The 24,835-nt window shown below is 37.3% G+C and overlaps 1 protein-coding gene across 2 annotated transcripts in view; it reads right to left on the reverse strand.

Annotated features, from left to right (window-relative positions):
• The window catches only part of GNAL (G protein subunit alpha L), a 195,098-nt gene that overhangs the window by 46,271 nt on the left and 123,992 nt on the right, over nucleotides 1-24,835 (reverse strand). For both annotated transcript variants that reach the window (XM_008505519.2, XM_008505518.2), the window contains exon 5: nucleotides 13,564-13,661. In XM_008505519.2, the coding sequence (XP_008503741.2) occupies nucleotides 13,564-13,661 (98 nt within the window). The remainder of the gene's footprint in view (nucleotides 1-13,563; nucleotides 13,662-24,835) is intronic.

The raw sequence follows: 24,835 nt of genomic DNA on the forward strand, positions 1-24,835 counted from the left end.
CTGAGAGAGTTGGGGTTGTTCAGCCTGAAGAGAAGGCTCTGAGGAGACCTCATAGAGGCCTTCCAGTACACCTGAAGGAGCTTACGGGAAATTTGGAGAGGGATTTTTTGCAAGGGTATGTAGTGATAGGACAAGGGGCAATGGTTTTAAGCTGGCAGAGGGTGGGTTTAGGCTGGACATTAGGAAGAAATTCTTTAACATGAGGGTGCTGAGAGACTGGTAAAGACTGCCTAGGGAAGTTGCAGCTGCCTCATCCCTGGAAGTGCTCAAAGCCAGCTTGGATGGGGATTTGAGCAACATGGTCTAGTGGAAGGTGTGGTCCTCTGCCCTGGGAGGGGGGGTTAGAACTGCCATGATGATCTTTAAGGTCCCTTTTCAGCAAAACCATTCTATGAGTTTATGATCCATATAAAAACACAAGTACAACCAATCTTAAATAGGGGCAGAATGAAACTGGGACTTTTCTCTCACAAAGCCTTCTCTGCTTTTCCTCCAGAAGTGTCCTGCCCCATGCCTACTCATACAGAAGATATGCAGAAGATACTTATATTCTGGAACAAGGCTAGATAAGATGAAGAAACCAGTTGTGCTTGTGGAAAAAGTCACTCAATTTAAGCTCATCACACAGGCTGAAATGTTTGGAAGATTAAATATTTTGGAACTGTCCTTTTATTCTTTCCTAAAGAAATTCAGAGAATGTCTATAGAAGATTATTTATTTGCTGAATGTTTTTCCTTTGCTGCTACAGGCATTTCTTTCTATATTTCAGTATTTGTAGTCTCCTTTTGTAATCTCCTTTAGCTTCAAGATATTGTCTCTACCAATCTAGTTTACTGTAACTGCCTTTTAGCCAGGTTTGCTAATTTCTCAGAATGTAGCCATGTATTTAGGCACATTTCTGAACACTCATCTGCACTGTGCTTTTCATATGGTGAGGAAATAGAAGATGTCCTTAGCAAAGTTTCTCTTTGCTTATTTTCAGAACTGTAGGTGGTGGTGTTTTTTCACCCTCCCGTATCCATTCTGCTCATTTCCATCAGGACACAGGTAAATGTCTTAAACAAACAAAAGAACCTACTAGCAAGGTTATGTGTTGGTCCAGTGATTTGACTCTGCATCCCTGACTAAAATTACTTACAGTTTTATTATTTTTGCCCTATCTGTAAACCCTTTATATATATTATCATTACCCACCTCTAATATTTCCTTTTTTCCTTTCATTCTTTATACATTGCATATGACGCTAAGCTTCTTGCCAGAGGTACAGAATGGTGAATTTTTAAATAAATTAACCAATTTCTATTAAGAAGCATTAAAAGAGGTCTCACATTTGCCAATTTGTTCACATAATTTGTTGATTAGTACTTTTGAAGTATTGCCAAATCAAAAAATTACACTTTTGCCTGTGTTGGCTGGCACTGACAGACAGTGATGAGCACTCTGCACTTTCTCTTCATCACAGCTACCCCAAGCCTTGATATGAGACCCTCTAAACATGATGTGTCTATAAATGACAGAAGAGGTAAGTAACCAGGGCATAGCAGAGATTACAGAAAAAAAATAAAATAAAATAAAATAAAATAAAATAAAATAAAATAAAATAAAAAAATTCTACCAGAACCAAAAGACTTCCATCTAGTTCTTAATAGAAAATGAAACTGGGGGAAAACTACTGACAATATTTTACCTCTCTCTCTATTTAAAAAAGAATGAACAAAGCTGATATAATGAACTATAGTTTACTGTGATCACATCATAATTGGACTTGCCAGTTCAGTAGAATGTAGCAAAATGTTTGTTCCCTGGCATCTGTCTCTTTAGAGAAAAGCTTTTCAAAACAGACTCCAGTATGTTTGTGGAGAAAATCTAGTATATGGCAAACCTGCCAAAAAAGAGAAGTTTCTAAGACTTTGACAATGTAAGGTAATAGGCCAACTAAGTTACAAAAGATAAAAAGTAATTCTGGATAAAGAAGTTGCTTTACCAGCAGAGTTTACTTGTACATGCTCTATATGGAATGAACCCTAGTGGCAATAGTGCTCTTGAACACTCTACTGCTCTTTAACAAACTTTTTAAACAATTGCTACAGTAGTGTTGGCAACTGGAGGTCTGACGTGGTTGTGTCAGCAAATAAGGAGAAGCCAAAGAGAATGAAATCTACGCTGATCATTAAATGTCTTCAAAAAGTCTGTACCATCAGACTGTCAGGATGCTAACATCCAGAATGTTCCCAATCCCCAAAACATTCTTCTAAACGAGAAGAAAGGTATGGAAGCCTTCTTTTACAGAGATGAAAAAGGGAAGGAGGAAAAAACGGAGTCAAAAAATATAAAAGCAGACTTTGGTCAGAAAAATGTACTTAAATTTTACTGGGATGCCCAGTCTGGTAAAGTATCTGAATAACACAATGTTCATGAAAGGAACATAAACTTGAAAACTCTTCTCAGAAAAAACCATACAAATGATTACAAGACTCATCTTTTCCTGAATTAGCAATTAAGTATGATAACTGCTTAAGATGGTTTCTCTTTTTTTTTTTTTTTAATTACAGACAAGTAGTACAATGAGGAATAAACTAATCTTTGAACCAATTCTAGACCAAATAAACTTTTGGAAATTTTATTCTGGAAGACAGCTATTTGATGTGTCATTAGACATGAAGTCTACTGTTATATTTTACACATATTTTCTTTTCCACTGCTTAATTTAGGCTCAAATTCAACTTTGTGTAAGAATTCCCCATTACAACAAACATTTCTAATTAAATCAGAAAGAATACCTTTACAATAGACACAACTGAAACAGTTTCTCTAAAGTCAAATAAACTTTTTAAAAATTTTGGCAGCATCATTGTTGTCTTGTATTATAATGAACAAAACTAGCTTTATCTTAATTACAAGAAATAGAGAGTCATCCTTAAACTGCTTAGTCTCCCAGTCTGACTTACCTTAAAGTTGGGATTACAACCAAACTGACAAGGACCATGACTCTATTTTAGTTTAGTCTGAGGTGTAAAATTTCTTTTTCAAGCACAGTGGCTTAGCCTTTAAATTTTTCCAACACAGTAAAAACCGTATTTTATTTTCTTATTTCTTAACTAATGCATTCCACCATCTTTCTTCTTTTCAAATCTGTTGGTGCAGGATTAATTTAGAAAAACACCACCACCCAAACCCTGGCTTCTTGTAGATCCTAATGTAAACAGGGCTGTGTACATATATTAGCACAGAGGAGCCCATGTATGCAGAGTCTGTCCAGTGAGTAGTTCCTTAAGGAAAAAATACTCCTCTTGGCTTTTCCTTATCTGGTGGAGTGAAAGTGTCTTCTTAAAAAAAGAAATCCTGATCATCTCCAATCAAAAAAATGCCCATGGCATTATAGGAAAGTAAAACCCCAAAAGTAGAGTATTTTGACAGTATCCAGGATAACCTGCCATTGAATTTTCAGTGCTCTTTCTTCTTTTCTAAGCATCCAACTTACAGTTATTATATATTGTATTGAATTTATTATGTAAACAAGTGCTTCTCAGTAGGTTAGATTTAAGGCAACAGAATATGGAAAACACGTTTCTCTAGTGCATAGTAAAAAAACCAGTCCCACAGAAAAATTTTAAAATACACTTGTGTTATATAATGATAAGCTTATTAATAGGATAACTTATTCTTTAACCAGCTGATCTCTTCCACCAAGAACATGAATACATTTGGCAAGGAATTGTACATGAATAGACTGAATTAAAATCTGTAACAATTGACATAGGCTGGAGAAGTGGAGTAAATGTAAGTGACTTTAAGGTTCCCTGTAATTTAATGAAGCTGACTTTGCTCATAGTTTACTCTTTCTCCCACGCATACACTGGAAGAGTCCTAAACCAAGAAGAGCATATAAATAACACCAGAACTGACAGAATGACCTACAACTTCCTTCTGAAATCTACTCATAAATCCTGCATGCAGATTCTAGATAACCAACATCTGCAGTTTTAGTTCATTCAGAGACATTTTGTGATGCTGATGCTGAGCACAGGTTCACAATCAGGACTTCTGGAGTTAAGCTGTACCTGTTAAGTGATGCTTAGTTTAACTCTTTCTTTGACTTGATAAGAGAGTAGACACAATTTTAAGGTTCTCTCTTTTGGCATTTATCCACACTATATAGACAACAGCTCTTAAGGCAACTTTCAGGGCCTGCTTTTTAACTTCATTCTTTTACATTCATATATTCTAAAAAAGACCTTATATTATATGAAATACACAAAATCCAAACAAGGTGTCCCTTCATCAAGTCCAAGTCCTTCAGAGAAGCCTTCCCTTCCCCCAAGCTCAGTACACAGTAGCCCAGATTCTGGCCATTTTCACTAGCCACACAGACCCACTGTGCCAGTTCACTGACTGAGCCCTGTGCCAGTACCTATTCACTTCTGTCCTCGCTGCTGTGATGCAAAAAAAAAATCAAAAAACAAACAGCTTTTCCTCTTTAGTAATAAATGCAAGAGAATATTCTTTCTTTGTTTTAAAGGTTATTAACACTCTAAGAAGGCATATTCTCAGTGTGTTGTCTTGATTCTTTACCAGGCTTTTGCTCAGGCTCTAAAAGGGTCTGAAGTGTGTACTGCAAATACAACCAAAGAAGGCTGGTGAAGGGATATGGAAAAACATATCTCCACATTAAATAGAGGATTATAACACAGAAAAGTAAATGCAGACAAGCTCAGCTGACAGAATCTATTTTCTAGTCCTCTGATTTGCTTAATGGATCATATTTCCAAACGGGGCTGAGTTGCTGTGTTAGACTCTAACATGTCCTGCATCTACTACCACACTGTGTGTGCAAACAGTCAGGAAAAAAATTAAGAAAGCCATTCATCAGCCATCCAGAAAAAAAAAATTGAAAAACTTTGCTGACTAGGGAAAACTCCTCAACAAAAGAAACTCATCTTTGCTGTGTTTTTCAAAGGAAAACAGAAATGTTGAATAAGACATCTGAAAAAGAGTCAAAGTGTAATTTAATGCATCATAACTCTACTTGGTCTTTAGACTTTGCTTGTCTTTAGACTTTATTACTTCCTTAAACTGAGGACACAGAAGTGTGTGGGAAAATATATGTTTTGATTTTATGTTTGAGCAGTCCATCTAGGGCTCCTTAAAGACTTCTCCTAGTTAACAGGAAAAAAAAATATCGTATTAATTTCTGAAAGACAGTGAGAGTGCTGTGTTTGTAAACTATTTTATCAGTTCTTTTTTTAATTGGGAAATATTTTTTTCTTCTCTATTTACAGAAAGCATTTGTGAACTGAAGTGGCTAAAACAGACAGGTTTGCCCCATATGCCATACTGGCTCTTTGCAAATGGTATTTTGATACCACTGCTTCCAAATGAAAACACAAAGATATTTGGGAGGCTCATACAGCTGATGCTTCTTCCATATTTTTGTACTTCTGACTACCAGTACTGTAACATTATGACCACATTTTGATTACCAAAATTAAGATAGATTTTTTTTTCATAAGTGAGGGCAAAAAGGGAACAACAGAAAGTAAAAAAAATCACAGCAACAGATGAAAAACTTATTTCAGAGAATTCCCAGATCATAAGTAACCTCAGTTCTGCCCTTGAAGATTGTGGTCTACTAGTTGGTAAACAGTGAAAAATTTAAGCATTACAAACTGCAGAATGACTTTTGTCCTATCTGGCAACCGGTTCTGTTTAGAAGACTCATCAGAAGGCTAAAGTAATTACTCCATAATTATAAACCCCTCTCTTTTTTTATACCATTAAGTAACAATTTTCTAGCTGGTTAAGGGTTAAGGGTTATAGTTAAAATCACATAAGTGAAGAAAATCTGTTCGTGAAATAAAAAAAAAATCTGCTTTTAACTAAATAATGAATTTTTTAAAGTTTGAAAGTGATCATAAGAGATCTAATGAAAAATGAAGAAACTTCATCATCACAGTGACTTGTTTATATATGAACCAGAATAGAACTTTAGACGGAGGGAAATTGTATCATTCTAGTTTTCCCATATCACCACAAAAAATTTAGTTACATGAGGAATGAAACATTTATAATCAATACTTTCCCTCATTTTTCTTAGTAAAACGTACTCGTCCTATATTTACTAAGCAGTTACCAAGTCAAAAAAGAATCATTGCTTTTAAAGACAATACTCTTGACCCTATAATCAGGATGTTTACTGTAATTTATCATGCATACATTCAGGCTTACATTATCATCCATTATGAGGAAAGAAATTTTACTGATGACAAAAAGCAACGATGAGAGAGGGTTCTGAGTTGTTTGACATCTTCTGAGTCTAGTGTGCCAATAAAAAGCATGTTTCAAATATGAAATCCAAAGTCATACAACGTTACATATGAAAATCAATGTTACCACCATGTGTAAAGGACTTCAAAAAGGTTTAGACCAGAATTCTTTCACCAGCATGCAGGACATCTTTGCTCCTCCTCCCTACTCCTTGAGCTCCTCCTTCCCATTTTTCCTCTGCTCCCTTTCTTTCCACAACAAAAATATGATTTCAGAAGCTGTGTATCATAGGCTTCCTTCCCTTCCACTGGGCCACCTTTCCTTCTCAGGCATGCACAGACACCAAGATGTCTTCAAAATATGCAGAGAAAAGTACACAAACAGGACTTTGCAAATCTGAGGCTGGACATGTCATGCTCCAAGGTATGCACAAGGTCACCTGATTGACTTCCCTCTCTGTTTCCTTTTTCTCTCCCTGGGAGTAATGGTCTGAACAAGAACTCAGTCTGGCACTGGGATTGTTAGCATGCAAGTGGAGTGTTTTGGAGCAACAGGACATAAAAATCTTTACAAACACAGGGTCATACACTTTAGCACTCCCAGGTGGTTTGACAAAGCCGGCAGATTAAAAGGAAATAATTATGGATTTTGTCTCAAATGATGTCACAACACACATACCATCACACTGCTTCTCTGGGGGGGAAATGAAAAACTTAATGTTCCTTAAGATTTTTTCCCCTAAGTGGTGCAGATATTATAATTATCAAACTTTGTTACTTGCCAGTGTAAATACAGATTGCTGGATTAATGGTGTCACAGACCATACATCTGCATAAATTAGAAAACAAACTTACTCAGCTGTAACTGTGCTCACATTTTCTGTTGTAGTTTTGTCATGCTACACGCAGGCACTTCAGGTCAGATTCTTTTGGCAGCTTGTTTGTCATCTACTTGCAGAACATAAATAATGAGGAAACTTTTCTTGGTTCCTTCAGCAACAGAGGGTGGTGTTGCTATGGGGCCCCTACATTCCAGCTTTGGAAAGTCTCTGTTTTTCAGGTGACTTTCAGTGAGTTACTTACTGTCTGACTTACTCCTGCACAGCAGTTACTATAAAGAAACCTGGGACAGGGCTGAGACCAGTCTGGTCCAACAGATGACATCCAATTTCATGCATCTTCTTTGACAAAGACACATGATAAAATATTTGTAAGGAATGTCTAATGGGGTGCAATAATCAGCCACTATTTTATACTTCCAATTATCAGTAACAGTTTTATCCAAAATATTAAGTAGCTCATAAAAATTTTCAGAGAAATCTCAACTCGGATCTCAAAGGTGCCCAAGAGATTATTTTTCTTCATCTTACAACAGAGCTGAATGGTGATGGATTGCACAGCAAGAAATATGCAAAAAAAGGCATAATCCCTAGGACCAGGAATGAATAAAGACTTTGGCATCAAAAAGGTTTGTGTTGAGAACTGCTCAGCTCACTGCTGCAGGTGACTTGGGTTCACTGACAACTGATGTTTGGAGAGCACTGCAGGACTTTGCTGCCACTGAGTCAATGCAGCCTGTATGTGACCTGTCTATGTAAGAGCACTAGCAGAATCCAATCTGCAGTATGATACAGCCAATCTCCTAGGAAAAGCCCTAGAAGAAGCAGTATTAAGTACCAAATCATGAAGCCACTCCAAGTGAAAGTACATGAACTGTGCTAATGCAATTTTTTTACAGTCATGTGTGTAGCCTGTGTACATAACACTGGACTGAAGTGCCACACTCCATGAAAGAAGCAGACAATGCCAAGGTGGGTTTTCTGACCTCTGGCAGAAGAGGGAATTCAGGGATGATCACATTGGTAATTAAACCTTAACTGTAGGAGAGCACAAGGAAAGACAGAAAAGAAAGTCTGAAAGGAAAGTGCTTTTGTTAAGAAAAAAAAAATTATCTGTTTTCTCACATCAGAAGTTGAATCTGTGCATAACAAAATGAAGAATATATTGTTTTAATGAATCCACCTTACACCAGGATAGATGCCACAGAAGGTGGCTGAAATCCTTCTCCAAGATAGAATAGCTACTAAGAAAAAGAACTCGAGGTGTGTCTTTTCCATGTATATTAGCTCAAATATAAAATAAACTTTCCTTGGCTTAGCTTGCTTTCCTAAGGACTTGCACAATCAAGTTTTATTAGCCCAAATGTTTGTACTGAGACCAATTGAGGCCTTCACACTTCAGTATATCAGAAGTGGTGGATTTTACCAGGGAAAGAAGACGAATAGACAAACCTGGACAAAGTGTTGGAGGGAAGCAATGTTCTCCTAACCACTTGGTTTACTACAACAAGGAACTCAGCCAGCTGAAGTACAGCTCTTCCAGCCAGGGTCACCCATGCATGTACACAGTTACTTTGTGTGAATGCAATGGGACAAAATTAATCTGTGGAGGATTCTGATAAACCCAAAAGTACTTATTTTTTCTAACAATGATGCCTTGAGCAAGCTGTGTGTGATCTAAAAAGAGAATTGGATGTTCTGATTTTACCTTTTTTCTTCCCTTTCAAAAGCATCTTGTTCTGCTTGCCTGTTCTGCCCACAACCTTTTCCCAGAAACTGTCTGTAAGCACTGTAACTATCTCCTATGAACTAATTTTATCCAGTCAACTAACATGGTGAATATCTACAAATATGATAACTCAACTCTTATTTTATCAAAACACCAGATGGACATCACCAGGCAGGGATGCCTTATATCCCCCAATGATAACTGATGTACTGCAAAGGTCTTCAGCTTCCCTGCTGTCCATGGGCACACATGTTAGATCTTCAAGCAAAAAGTAACTTCAGAAACGTTTCTGTGATTGCCAGAGCAGCCAACAATTAGCACACTGAATGTGGTTTGCAGTGAAGAAAGGGGATGTATAGTACAGAAATAATTTCACCAGCATTAGAGTGAAGTCAATCCACCTATACATGTGTAACATCAAACAGGTGGTTACAACCAATAACTCTGCCTCGTGGTATACAATAAATGAAAGGAAATGTCATACCTCCTCATTGCCAAATATATTTACATAATTTTATGAAGACACAAGATACATAGCCAACTCATCAACTCTTTTTCAAGGTTTGTTTTTTTTTTTTTTCCCACAGAAAATTAAGGCCATCATACCTGTACCTTTATTTGTTTTGATCTGTTCTACATTCAGAGAAGTTTGCTTTCCAGTTCCTCTTCCACAGATTTAAAAAAAAAAAATCTGTGCATTTGATAACTAGTATGAAAAAACCGAAATATTTAAAAATGGAGTTGCATTCATCTTATAGGATAATATTTAGCTTTTGGAAAACTGTCCCAGAATTACATGAAAATTTCAATTAACATATTGGTCTATTATTTGGAGACTAAACAGTTCAATGCAAAGACAGCACTAATTACCACTCTGAAAGTCCCCTACAGACCTAGAATTTGCTGAATATTAAGTATATGAATATGGATGTAGTAACAGTAGTATAAAATAAGTTAAAATTAACCAAAGCAAGGTGTAAGATTTATCATCATCATTAATAAAACCAACCTGCTGAAATTTAGGTATGACAAATGGGGATGCACCTAAATCAGATCAGTTTCTCAAATTAAATATAAGTCTTTGAACTTAAACTTGGAATTTAACTTGAAAGAAATATTAAATCAGAAGACAGGGAAAACAATAACCTGCCACTTTTAAGATATTAATAATGAAGAAATATATGAAGGTCAATAAGGAAAAAATATGTTTGATAGCTATTCGATACTTCCCCTTCCAAGAGTCAGATAAAAATCTTTGTAGTTAGTGATAAAGAACAGCAAGATCTTTGTTTATGATACATTTACCACTGTCAGACCATAAGGTTTGACCTCAGACTCCTTCACGGATTTGTATTTGTTACAGATTATCACATGATGCACCAACACTTTGAAGAAGTGCAGATACATGACAACAGCCCTGTAAGAATATTAAAATGGTCTGAGAAGCAGGCCCTCATCCTCACTTCTGTGAAGGAATACAGCCCTGGTCATTTAAAAGGCCATTAAAGATCAAGGAAAAGCAACATCCAGGTCCATTGTAAATAAAATTTGCCTTTCTGTCTTTTTGCTACCTCGGTTTCAAGAAGAATATTTCTCCCACAGTAATAAAGAAAATTAGGTTAAGTTTTAAAAATACAGAGGCTCCGTACCACAGCCAAATTAAACCATGCCAAAACACACTGTATTTGTAACTCACTTAACAGTCAGCAAGTTGGGCTGCTGACTTTATAATTTGCAAGTAATGCTTTTCAGTATTTTAAGACAGCCACACAAGTTGTAAACCAATGATATTTTTAACACATATTGGGATGTTTTTGGTTTTGCTTTGTTTTATTTTGTTTATTTTAGATTACTTTTTTTAAGTAAAGATATTAGTGTCGATGTACTGATAAGGTTCTTCCTTCACTATCAAGTATACGATTAGGATTTAGCTGATGGCATGGGATACTTTCTCCCAGACCCAATGTAATAAAAACCCTACAGATGTTTCAATATCCAACAGTTAAGTGCCGTGTATCAGCATTACACTATTTCTCTTTTTTTTTTTTTTTCCTTTCCAAATTGGAGATGACCACAGACAGATTCTTGGAGAAATGCCATCCACTCCTGCTAAGCTGGAGAGACAGCACTCTCACAGGATTTTCTAAGTACACATAAGAAAACATATGTGCATGTGAGAACTGTATTTCTAACCTAGTCCCACGTGCTCTGTCAGTTACAAGGCAGACATGACCCCATCACTCTGAATAAGATCCATCCAATGCTAGGACAGAAATGGTTCTTTTGGGTAAAGCAGATGGTGGTGGTGTACAATATACAAATACACGTGTGCAGCAAAGACACAGCAGCTTTTAAATCTATTTTCCCTTGATCCTATTGGTATGATTTTAATTTTCAAGGAATGATGGAGAGGGAGAGAAAAGTTGTGTGTATTTTTACTATCTTCTTTCTGTTAACACTTCAACATTTTAAATCACCAATACATCTGAAAATAAGGCTGTTTGATCAGATCCATCATAGTCATAGAATGTGTTGGGTTGGAAGGGACATTTTAAAGTCATCTAGTCCAACCCCCCCCTGCAATGAGCGGGGATATCTTTAACTATATTAGGTAGCTCAGAGCTGACTTTAAATTTCTCCAGGAATGGGGTGTCCACCATCTCTCTGGGCAACCTATTCCAGTGTCTCCACACACACCTAGTAAAGAACTACTTAATATCCAATCTGAATCTACTCTGCTGTAGTTTAAGATCATATGATATGGCTATTTCCAAGTCTGAAGACTCTGCTGTAAGATTGAAGGCTAGTAAAAGTGGGTAAGTTAGTTAGCTGTCACATTCTCAGGTAGATCATGAACTGGAAAGCACAGATACACTCGAAGGATATCTAAGTATCAAATACCATTTCAAAAAGTGCCTTGAAGAAGTATGCAAGCACTGTATTCACCACTATAATAAATAATCTCAGAATACAGAAAAAACTGTCCAGATAGAACATACGGAGGAAAGATACATAGAAAAGAAAAAAATCCAATTATCTTGAAGCTTTTTTATTTTATGTTTCAGGACAGTGGACTTCATTCTATATCCATTTTTTCCCCATTTGTGTTTCGATTTTGGACATAACACAAGACTGAACATTCTTTTCCTTGTCAAGGACTCTAAATAGGCATAATTTTTTCAAGGGGACGCACAGTACCATTACTAGGATAATTCAGTGTCTTCCTTTTTTGCCTGATCCTTTCACCACCATTTTCCAAAGCAGGACTGGGGGACACATTACCAGTAAGCTAAGTTTTACATTCATTTATTTGAAATAATTTTTGCTGTTTTCTTGGTCTGATGCCTTATCTGAATGCATCAATAGATACAGTCTCTCTGGAATTTTCAGCAAACATAGCTCAGATCTGTATCATGGTGTGGTGGTGGGTGAAGGCACAAGGGGAATACACCGATGACAATTTAGGACAGTTTTCTTGGGGGTTTTTTTTGGTTTTTTTTTTTTTTTGTGTACAACCACAGCTTCCATTCCTAGCCATCCTAGCAAATGCCCAATTTTTGTTAAATTCAATCCACTGAGGTCATATGAGTTCCTTCTCACACATATGTAATTTTCCCTTGCTTCCATGTGCTGGTGAATCACTACTGGGTCCTTCTCTTTCCCAAAAATAGTCTGGAAAGAGGGAAAAGAAAATATGACCCACAGGACTGAAATTCCCCATTGCAGCAGAAGCTTGTGGCAAGTCCTTTAGTGACACGGCTCCTTTCCTCTGCTTCAGCCTCAACACTGAGAGCACAGAGGACAGAAAAACAAAACACTGGGTGCTGCAACAGACTTGTGGCATTGTTGCTGACCATGATGCCAATTAGACAAATCATAACACACTAGAATGTGTTCTCTGAAAACCCTAAATCACATAGCAACTCTAAGAGTATACATTTTCGCAATATCAGTTCACATGAAATGTGTATTTTTGGTCAAAGTCTAATTCAGAGCTTGCTTATTCCTGAAGACAGCTGAGTTTTGTAGCCCTGACGTGTTAATGGCTACTTCCTGATTAATCTGTTTTTCATTCATGAACCTTCTATCTATGATTTGCACCTTCACAATATACTACACATCTCTTTTCAGAACATTTCTGATCAGATTGAACGTGTTCAAGAATTACGACTGTGTCACACACAGACGTACACTTGATGTGTATGAAGGAGAGAATACCAATTCCATTACTGTCTTTAATGACATACTGTTTATCATTTTCCCCTCCCAGAAAATGCATTAGTAATACAAGTATGTATTCGGTTAGGTAAAAATCTCAGAAGCTTTAATGGAATGTGAAAACGCAGAGTGATTTCAGCACTGTCTGGGTCTCAGAATTTAAAACACAAAGAACTTTCCTTAGAATTGCTCTGCGTTTCTTAAGTAGTTTCCACTGAAATGGTTTTATGCAAATCTATTTCGAGTGCAATAGAGATACTTAAAATTATTTAATTTGATTTTTTTCATACTCATCTTTATTAGCTGTTAAATATTTGAGGCAGAGTATTTAGTTGTATGATAATGGCAAACTACAATAAAAAAATCAATCACTTTTGCTCTACACTATCAGCCTATACAAAGAATTAATGTTAATTGCTGCACTGAAAAATTTGCAGATCTTATTAATATATTTTCTGATTTGTTATAGATGACTACACTCTTGGCTATTAATTCCATAAAAAGAAATACTTACTACTGTGCACAGTCAATCAGTTGATATTCGTTCGACCTCTCAAAGCATGCCTTTACACCTTCATCATCCCAGAGCTTTTTTGCATGTTCAAAGAATTCCTGAAAATCAGAAATGTAACACATAAGAGAACATTGCTCAATCTTTTCAATACCCAATCTGTATGTGTTGCTCCTTCCCCCAACCACCATACTTTATACTTTTGCAGAATGATAAATTACACCTTTAAAGAAGAAAAGCAAAAAACATTCATTGGCAAAATTGCAGTAAAATACACTGAACTCATGGCTGCTGACAGTCTCCAGTACATTTTATGTATTGAAGACTGTATTCAAAATCCATGTCAGTCCACAGAGAAAATTTATTGTAAGTACAAATACTACATAGAACCATGCTCACTTAGTTTTTAACTCATGTTATGCTTCTGACAGGGGAAAGGTATAAACGTGATGCAAGAAGCTGCTCAGCTTATAAACATTAGCTTCCCAGAGAAAAAAAACAGTCTGTAGCTTTAAAAAAGATTGTGTAATTTTTCCTGAAAAACACAACTTTCCGTTGCTTAGTATTTTCTCATGCAACTCAGTAATTCGATTGCAAGGCTTCCAGAGTCTTTGCTCAACACCGCTTCCTCCACGCAGCCGCCTGGCACAACAGGCTTTTCCTAGCTGCTATCCCAGGCAACCCAATCCAAAAATATGAGCCAGCAAACTTATTTCAGAATTTTTTGAAAGAGAAATTAAAGCTGTCCTTGGTGACAGTGAAACCACAGCTCAGTTGTATCAAGTACAAACACACAGAGTGGTAGGTTGGACCCTGCCTGCCAGATTCTCCAGCGCCTGCTGTAGAGCTTCATACACTACAGTTCCTAAAGCTGACTCCAGGTCATGTTATATCATTACTGGTAAGTCAAACTGTAACTGGATTTTTTCACCTAGAGCTTTCTAAAATCAAAATCAGAATGGTTCAACAAATTAATATTTCCTTTATTACAGGACTGAGTCTTTCCTCCCTCAAATAAAATTGTTCAAGTAGTAAGCCAATCTAAACACAGAAATTTGTAAACTCTTCATACCTCAACGAGGTTACTAAATCATCAGAGTCCTTTGGTCAGTCATAAATTTCCAAAACCGAACAAATGGCTTTTCCACAGTTCAATCTGGCTCTGTGTAAATTGGGTGTAATACAACTATTCACTTTATAATCCCATTGAAACACGTAAATATTTGAATTCTACGACTTTCTGAAATTATTTGCTAGTCCCTCTCCACACCTTATTGAGATTAAAAACTTCTCTCAAAAGACAAAGCTCATAGCAAAAGATCTGGGCAGCACAGTGAGTTCACATTTACTCTGTTTGGGTTTCCAAACCTCTCATGCCACCCCAATGAGGTGCCCCAAAAGGTGACACCCCACTACTCCACTCCCCAGCAGCTGCCTCTGGCCTGCTGGTGATGTTTTCAGGGAGTGACAAAACACAAAACAAAATTTCCAGAACCTACTCTTACTGAAAATTGTTTATTTAAGCTTTGAACATGGCTACAGAAATCCTGAAGAACCCAAGAAATGTTTTTTTCTTTCAACTAAGTTGTGTAGAGAGAGAAAAAAATCCATTATTTAAGAGGTTTTCAAACTTTAGAGAAAAGGAACTGTTAAAGCAGGTGCAAAAAACCTTCACAGACAGTCTTGGAAGAGGAAGCAATACCAGAGATTGGCAGATGCTTATACTGCCCTTGGAATTTATTTCTTCACCTTGGTGAAGACATGTTTATTTTATCTTTGTTATTTTAACGACTTATGTAATGATTCTTTAAAACACTGCAGATCCACCTCTTGAAGTTAGGCTATGGCTATTATAAACTCTGTGTTCCTACAGCAGAAGGAAAGCAAAAATAAGCTCAAGAGAGGACAAGATATCAAACTAAGCAGGTGGAAGGAAAAAGCAGAGACAGACAGCAGGACTACAGGTAAAAAAGAGATAAATGAAAAAGTCAGATTGATTAGTATCAGAAAACATGGAACATTCCCTAAACTTGAAGCCTATGCTTGACTGATATTTAGGGCATCAGATGAATGCATCTCACTTGCTTTCACCTTTGGCCAAAGAAAGGCACTGCCTTCTCAGTTCAAGGAGTGAGCTGTGGATAAATGTCAGGGTGAAAAAAAAAGAGGTGAAAGGACCCAGCTCTCCCACCCCCTTTGATGTCTCTGCATACAGGGACTCACTGCTGCAGGTGTGGTGGATCAGCACCATGTGACAATCCCTCCCTCTTCACCACCAGGGACTGGGAATTCCCACACGCCCAGAAAGCCACCTCTGAGGGGAACCCACATCTAAAAAAAGACTCCATTCAGCCCCACACAGGCTATGGTAAGGGGATGGGAAGAGGAGAAGGATGCCAGCGTGAAAGCTTCCTTTTCTGTGGGATGGGATGGACAGAGAGACAGCTGCAGATGTAAATAATTAAGTTAATAAAAAAATAAATAAAATTGCATAGCTACAGCAGCTTCTAACTTCACTTCTGTTTTTATATCCTCTGTGTGAGCTTTATTTACTCTTCAAAATATCTCCTGGAAAAGAGGCAACCTTTTCAGCTCAGCTTCTGAGACCCTACAAATAAGTTATAAATACAGGGTTTCCATATTATACGTTTGAAATATTTCTACCTGACCATTATATCTCAAAGCAGTGTATTTAAAACGACTTCCAGACTTCTAGTCCAAAGCAAATCCTATAAAACAGAGCAAATATACTTCCCTCATTAAAATGTACTGATCTACTGCAGAGGAGTACACTTGCCTGCAAATTGCCTCCCACACACCTACCCGATCCTTCTTTCCCAGGTGACTAAAGCCTTCCAGAAAAATCTTACTTCATTTCAAGACACCAAACACCATGATCCAACTTTTTTACACTTGTTTTTAACCCCTTTCTCATCTACTGTAAGTTCTTCAGTATTTTTTCTCCTCCAGTGGCTGAAGGGTCTCATTGCACACAGTCAAGCACACGGGAGGATCCTGCTCACAAGTGCCAAACAAGTCTTGATCCCAACCTACTTTCCATCACTGGACAACATCCAGAGAGCACTCAATACATCAGCATCAACCTCTGCACCCAAGCACTCTTTACCCAATTGGCCTTTTAGCAGCTGCTTCCCCAGGCCCCCCAACTCATTCCCCAATGCTTCCTCCTGCCATGGCCACATCATGGCCACCTCATGGGCAAGCAGCCACTGGTAAGATAACAAATGTGTGGGCTTTGGGCTAACAAAAACCTTGCAACCATTTTTGGGGTGGCAGTCACACTTGGCAATGTTTGTCATAAGAAAGAGCCAAGCTAACGCGAAGGACAGAGAATTCAGATTTAGTTCAGCTGATAAAGGAAGTAGAGTTAAACCTTGTCAGTGAATGTCTCTGCTGGGTGAAGAACAATATGCAAAATGTATCTTCACTGGCTTTAGGACAGTACAACACAAATGAGGTTTTAAGAGTAAGTTTTGACCTCAGCAGCTTATGTTCTGAGATGGCCAAACTAAGACTTTCTTAAGGGGCTGGCTTCTGGGAAGTGATTATTCAGAAATTATTAAAAGTCATGAGCCAGGAACTTTAAGAAGGAGAAGAGGGGAGAGGAGAAAACAGGGATATGGAGAATCAAAAGGGGATACGATGCACTTGATTTGCAGACCCATGCGGCTGACTTTTATTGGATCAAATTTACCAAAATCTACTAAAAAATATTAGTATACTGAAGAGGACAAATAATAATGCACTATGCCTGAAAACAGAAAAACACCTGCATCATGACATGTCTACAACCAGCAAACATAACAAAGCTGTTTAATTCAAACTCTTCCCTAGGGGCAGAGGCATACAAATGTTTACATCTAATAATATACAAATAAATCAAAACCATAAATACTATTTTTGATGTAATGTTTAATTAGAACATTAGAAAAGTAGCTAATGATGCCTTAGGTCTCATGAGTTACAGGTACTGTTTACTTTACATGTGTTAATTTACACCTGCTATAAATAAATATTCACACATCACCTAAAATCATGAATTGACATTAATAGGTTATGATTACTTTTTTTTTTTTTCCCAAAATAAAGCTAAGATCTACAGAAGTGCAGTAACACTCTGAGCTTGTGTCACTGACATAAGTAGTGTTGTATTTTAACCAAATTTTTAAAAGGTCTTGTAGAAATATTTTTACTCACGGATTCCAAGATAACATTTTCAGGTTGGAAAAAAAAGAGGGAGTAAAAAAAAAAACCCATTCTTAGAATCTTATACAGATTACAAGCATAGATGCACTATAGCTAAGTATCAAAGCACTGTTTTCAACTTGATCTTACTAGAAGTTACATTATATTCCTGAAATTTATTTTTCTTTGTTCAGGAAATAAGCATTTATTGGTGGGTTACCTTAGAAAGGTTGTGCCCCTTATAACTCCAGAAAAAAAAAAAAAATTCAGGTAGCTAGACAATGGGCTTGTTTCACTTTTCAGCTGGGTAAATTGAGAACCAATACTAGGGATGATTAAACAATGACATATCTTCATAGACATCTTTATGCATAACTACAGCACTTTTCATCTAATTGCTTTAAAAACCACAGAAGTTCAAGTTAGATTGGGAACAATTTTATTCTATTAATATTCCTTTCTGACTTCCTTCCAGATGGAACGTACATTTAATAGCTATCCTGATGTCACCTTTCAGTCTCCCAGGAACAGGTGTGGAAGACACTGCTGTATTTACTATTTCTCATATTTCTTATGTCAATATATTGTAAAACTAGAAACATTTACTTAGATCAATATGGAACAAGACTGATCTCCTTCAGTCCAAAATCCATGGCCTTATTGTTCTAAGTTTCAGGTTGGTAGGACAATTTCTAATCAAAACACATATTAAATTTCCCTGATTAGCCTGATGGCTATTTTAAGACATGGCAAACATTACACATTTTCATAGTTCTGCCACTGTGGGTGTGAAATGAAGCTGTCACTTCTCTTCTGGATTTCAGCTACTACTACTTCTCTCACCTACTTAACCAAACAAAAGCAAATTAATGCAACACTTTAATGCATAAAAACACATCCCAGTCTCCCATCCACCCAACTATGGAAAAGTTTTGTGCAAAAAAAGAGTGATGGGAAACACTGCAGTACTTTAGAGGTGACACCCAGTGGAGTCAAATTAAAGTTGCATAGGCAAACTGGCAACCAGGCAACCAGGTGGCACTAATTGCCAGGGTGTGAGCATGAGCTTGTGTCAAGCCCACCTGTGCACAGTTAGGGTGGGCCCCCACTGCGCATGAGCAGGACCAGGGGGCCGATCCTAATTGGGCACGGATGGGCTTGACACAAGCTCATGCTCACTCCCTGGCAATTAGTGCCACCTGGTTGCCTTGTTACACTACAGCAAACTACATTCAGGGTTTTCTACATGTGACATGTTTGAATTCACAGTCCTAAGAATATAATCCTTTTCTGTGTACTACAGGTCAAAACGAAACCAGATACAGCAGCCTGCAGCCCAAGCCACTTGAACAACAGCAATCGCCAGGATGCTGTGCTTGTTACAGGGAAGGATGGGTAGCAAGATGCTCTGGGAGAGGTGGTGAGGAGGAAGGAGTTGAACCTAGCATTTTCTCCACTTCCCCAAGTGGTGTGAGGAAGCCTTTTCCCACATGGTGCCTGGGAGATGGCTAAAGAGAAAGCATCTGAGACAAAGGGAAGCTCAGCTGAGCCCCCCTCTCATGCTCCAGAAAGCTCTGTGGCTGCTGGGGGTATCAGGGGAGCTGCTCCTGCTCTGGCTGCAACACAAATAAGCCTATCAGTATTCTGCTGGGTTTTGTAGCATAAGCCATGCAAAGTAATGAAAGTATGGTAATTTTTAAAAGTTTGTATTTCAGCCAAGTAAAACCTGGAATTTAAGAGGATAAAGCAAAAGATGCTTTTGTAGATCCAGGACTCTCTTGCAAGTCTCTACATTATCTATTCACTGCAAACAGTTCTCAGACATTTGGATTAAGATCAGAGCAATATAAATTTAAAAGTACTGCTCCTGTATCTATGGTAAAAGAGTTCTGTTTTTCTCTTGGTATCAGTTTTCTCATTAGTCCAAGACTTGTCCATTTGGAATTGGGAGACAAACTTTCCCAACACTGCTGTCAAGACTGGGTTTTGCTTTAAATTTAACTTTTTTTCCTGCAATGTAACTGCTAAGAATGAAGGGGAAAAAAATAACAGAGAAAATGTAATGACTAATATAAACAACACAGGGCTACAAATACTGTCAAAAGAAGAAAACCAGTTTTCCCTGAAGAGGCTACCTCTACATCCCAGTACATGAGGTATTTCTAGTCTGCCATGTTGCTTACCCTATATAAGCATCTCTGAATCTCCAGATAGAATGGTACTGATACACACAGTAGTTTCTTAACGTGTCAAAGCCTTTAAATCACGTATGATTATATTTCTGTAAGATACACCTGGCAGCTCAACATAATCCAACAGCGAAGACTTTTTAGAATGTAGCAAAGAATAAATCACCTGCTTTTTGTTTAAAGAATGTATAGTAATACTATCGATAATGTATAATGAAAGTGCTAATGCAAACTTGCTGAGTGAATAAACTTGAGGAAATAATACTCTCACCTCAGGCTGAATGAAGAGAATTAACTAAAAAAGGCACTTCTGCACTACACAACAAATCAGGCAGCAGAAAGATGAATTTAAGTCAAGCAAACAACCTTTAACTGCAATTTTTTTGTACACTATTTATATTCCATTGCCTGGGCTTTTCTCTGCAATGCAAGATTGAGGGGCTTATAAGGAAAAAAAATCTAAAAGCCATCTGCATGATGTTGTATATATAGAGATGTTTCCTAGTCTCAACTTTAACCTTGAATCTTAACCCAGTGAATGGACAGTGAACGATAATTTCCCCCACTGTCTCTGATTATTACTGGCTTGCTTGTGCTAAATGTAGCAACTCATTTTCTATTAAAAATATTCATCACTCCCAAACTTGCACTGAGTTCAGCTGTAAGCTGTAAGAACAAAAATGGATTTAATGCTGAAATTATGGGGTAAAGTACTAGGTAAGACACCCAAGAGAGAAGCAAGCCTGCTCAGTTACCTCTTCCACAAACAAGCACAGTCTCTTGATAATCAGCCTCTTGTTTATGAGACAAAAGTGTCCCCTATGGCTCAGTCAGCTCCACTTAATCCTTTATGAAATGTGCTGCCTAACAAGGGAGCTGTTTTGCTGTAGGTATACAAAATGCAGCTGCTCAAACTCCTAATGCCCACAACAAAGACAGACAAAACCAGTGACAATTTAAAAACAAAAGCAGACTACATGACTCGATTTTTTCCACTGGCAATTAACACCCAAGAAATACGAGAAATACTGAACCCGTGTAGGAGTGGTCAACTAGCATGCAAAGCCATGCTTAACAGTAGGATTCAGATATTTCTAAGGCACTAGCACTTATGGTGAATTAATTATAGAGAAACGTTTAGAAAAAATAGAACCTTCACCCCCTGCAAGGTATATTCTGTTGTAATCTGTAGGTGTGCAATAATCAATGCAATTACTTTGCTAGTTAGTGAGTCACTGTGATAGGCAAAGCAGCAGTTTGGCCTCTAACCCTCCTCTGAGACCTAACTTTGGATCTATCAGAGAGTTGCAGAATAGTATATCCAGATCTATTTTCTGCCCCTGTTCATTGGACTTTTTTTGCCTTTTCGAGGCTGGAGACAACAGCTTGAAAGCGTGATCAGTCTGCACTAAGGATAACCTCAGTTCATTAGAACTGAATATTGGGAGGATGGTAAATACCACTTTCACAGAACACATGTGTGTTGGTGCATCTTAGGTTCCAAGAAAACAAAATCAGATAATTATGTCCTAGGAGAATCTTATCCAGCTTGGAGAAACAAACAGGATTTATAAAGGTGTAAAGAGCATAATTTTTGCAGATACCATGTGCTACTGAAGCTACTGAACATAGAAAAAGGTATCAAATGTAGAGGTCATTGGCAATGTTCAAAAACCAGGAGTGCACCCAGCATAGGACATGCTGCAGCTCTTTCTTGAACTATTTTTGTGACTTGACTAGATGTTAGGAATATGTTCCCTCTTCCATCTTACTACACAGAAATCAACAAGTTCACTATAGTAGAACTCAGAACACATACACACATCAGAGAAACATATTAATACTGTTTTAAAACTCGTACATGTCAAACAGTCAAAAAAGGTCTGAAAGTTCTGTAAATTATACTAAAATTGAAGCATGATTTTTTGCTTTTGCAGCATTTTGGGGCCAGTGCTGTGGACAGAATAGACTTTAACATAAAAAGGCAACATAAATCAAAGAGCAGTTCTGTATTTTTTCTTCACAACTTATTAAATAGTGGTGATTTTCTGAGCTAGACAATAAAGCTTTCAACTTTCAGTCTGCCACCATAAATCCTTGAATGCTGCTGCTTACCTGCTATTTTAAAGGGGCCATGGAACTCTCTACTAAGGAAAATGGAATTTAAGCAGATTACTGAGTGTATGTAGTGCTTAAAAACAACCTTGCAACATTGCTACTCTTTCAATTTCTGCAGCACTTGTGAAAAGAAAAAGGAAAATGTAATTTCCCCAAGGATAACTTTTTGTGGACAACAGATGATGACAAAGCATGAAATACACCTGCAAGTACCTGAACAACATACAAAATTTCATGGTACTGACCAAACAGAAGAATCAGAAATATGTCATGACATTCTGAAATTTATTAGCAAGTGATATTTACTTGTGAGCCAGATGCCAGCTACACAGTTGTTTTTGTATTGCACTGGGCTTCCAAACTGGAAAAATTACTGAAAAAATGCATAATCTAGGCATCACCTGTACTGAGAGAGGTATCCTTGCTGTTTGTTTATTAAAAGCAATAACAATAATAAATATTAATATTTATTAATATTAATTAAAATTAATCTTAAAAGCACTGCAAAAGCATAGAGATTCTGCATATCAAAATTTGTATCTTTACCTAATTAGGAAGACCAGAGCAGAGTCTATTCAGAATAGAAAATGGTGAATCAATACAGCACTTCTGTTACTGCTTCTGGTGCTGCAATCATTTAGCTCCTGGTCCTCTGAATAACAAACTGCAATGAACATCATATTTCAGTGTCTTACAAGTCAACATCAGGTCCAGTCAGTGAGTACATGCAAAGCACTCTGTGATCCTTGATGAAGGGGCTGTTATGGAAGTCAGAAGTAGTGGAATAAGACATGTACTACAAATTGGTAAACTTCAGAAACTTCAAGATTTTTTTTTTCATTAAAACAAGCCAATAATAACTTACATGCTCTAACATAGCAAAATTTGTTCTGAGTCCCCTACAGTTTTAGATCTTCAGTCGTATTGTATGTGCTCACTTTTTTTATTAGCTGTATAGCAAGGTAGTCATCTTTTCCATACCACAATGCACTTTGGCACAAATCAGTTAAAAAAACTGAGATCCTCTGGTGGATTATTATTTCACTGAGCAGTGAAAATAATGTAGTTAATTCATGCCTGCTGCTTTGAAGATAAAAAGCTAAATGTGCACTTTGTCACCTTTTGATCATGAGAACTCAACCCCTATGCAAGTTGCTCCTGTGGTGTTCTCAGCCCTTCCTACAAGTCTGCCTCAGTTTTCATTACTCAGATAGTGGGGATACCCCCAGTGGAGTCAGACCGGTGGAGTACAAAGCTGAAGACACAGCTCTCCAATGTCCCCAGGCAGCTCTCCTGCCCCTGCCCACTGGGAACCCCTGCTGCTTCTGTAAATAGAGTTTCATAGTGAAGACAACCATCGACTGAACTGAAAAAACACAAGCCTGAAGCTTATAATTCTTACAGTACAAACAGTTTCTACTACTCACAGCTTCGACTGTTTTCCTTAAACCAGTTTTGAAGGTCATACATCAAGGAACTATTTCACGCTCTAGTACGCACTTTATTATTTGTAAGTGATTTCCTACCAGACAAGTGCTTTGCAAGGACTGAGAACTCTCATTTCCTTTTATAGATTTGATATGGAAATAAATGCTGGCAGCATCATGTGACTAACAGGCAGCATCCACAACTTAAGCAACTCTCACAATTAAATTGGAAAGTAATGGAAAACTCAGCTCGCTGCTGCCAGATCTATTTTGCTCCCTACTCCTCTGCACAAGTTCTTCAGCTTTATCTCTTCTCTTTGACACTTTTGCCTGTCCTCATCCATGTGCAAAAGACAGACTAGCTTCAACACAGAAACTGATTCATTCTGAAATATTTATAATAGCAGGAAAAGGGAATGCATTTATTTATTCTATCTCTGTGACTAAAAGGAGTTTCGCCAAACCAATTTTTGTAAATTAGTAACCACAAAATATAGATATAAGTATCTGAATAAGGATTCCAAAGGAAAAACTTTTTGTCTTTTCTATCTGACAGCTGTTGCCTTTAAGGGCTATTCTGGGAAAAGCCTGTGAACATAACTGTGGGAACTAGTAATTTTGACTATCTGAGAGTAATATACTTTAAAGGAACTCCATCGTTGAAGGCATGTGCTCACAACTTTTATGGATGCAGAACTACTGTATCTTATTATTATTCAGTAAGACTAAAACATCTTAATAAAGCTCTGAGAAGTATTACAGTTTCTCAAGTAAATCTTGGCCACATTTTGTATCATTTTCAACATTCAACATGAGAACATTTCAACATGAGAACAGTGCTAGTTCTCATGAATCTAGTGCTGATAAGCCCCAGAAATCAGCCTTTTCAGACTAGTTCAGAACTAGTTTAGCTAGTGAATTCAGAAAAATAGGATTTTAATTCCCAGTGTTTAGTTCTTAACTTCCATTCTGCAAAATATGTAATTTTTAAGAACTGAGATAACATTCTATTATGCATAACGTAGAAAGAATGTGTATACCACAACAAATGAAAGTGCTGAGGCATCAGAACCTAAGGATTTTTTAGTGGTCCATAAATATTCTTGCAACCCAGAAACTGCCTAGAGATCATCAGAAATCTCATCAGAAATGCACTACAAAGTGCATTTGTAGGAACAGAAATCTCTGTCTTTGTGAATATAGATGGCAAGATATAATGAACAACTTTTGAATGGGAAATCATGTTGAAATTTCAAAGCTGGAAGTTGTTAAGGGAGTTCATCTTACTGGGATGCAGATATTTCCGAATTACCAGAAAAAAACTACCTTATATAG

The sequence above is a fragment of the Calypte anna genome, chromosome 2 (genome assembly GCF_003957555.1).
Source record: "Calypte anna isolate BGI_N300 chromosome 2, bCalAnn1_v1.p, whole genome shotgun sequence".
NCBI classification, from domain to species: domain Eukaryota; kingdom Metazoa; phylum Chordata; class Aves; order Apodiformes; family Trochilidae; genus Calypte; species Calypte anna.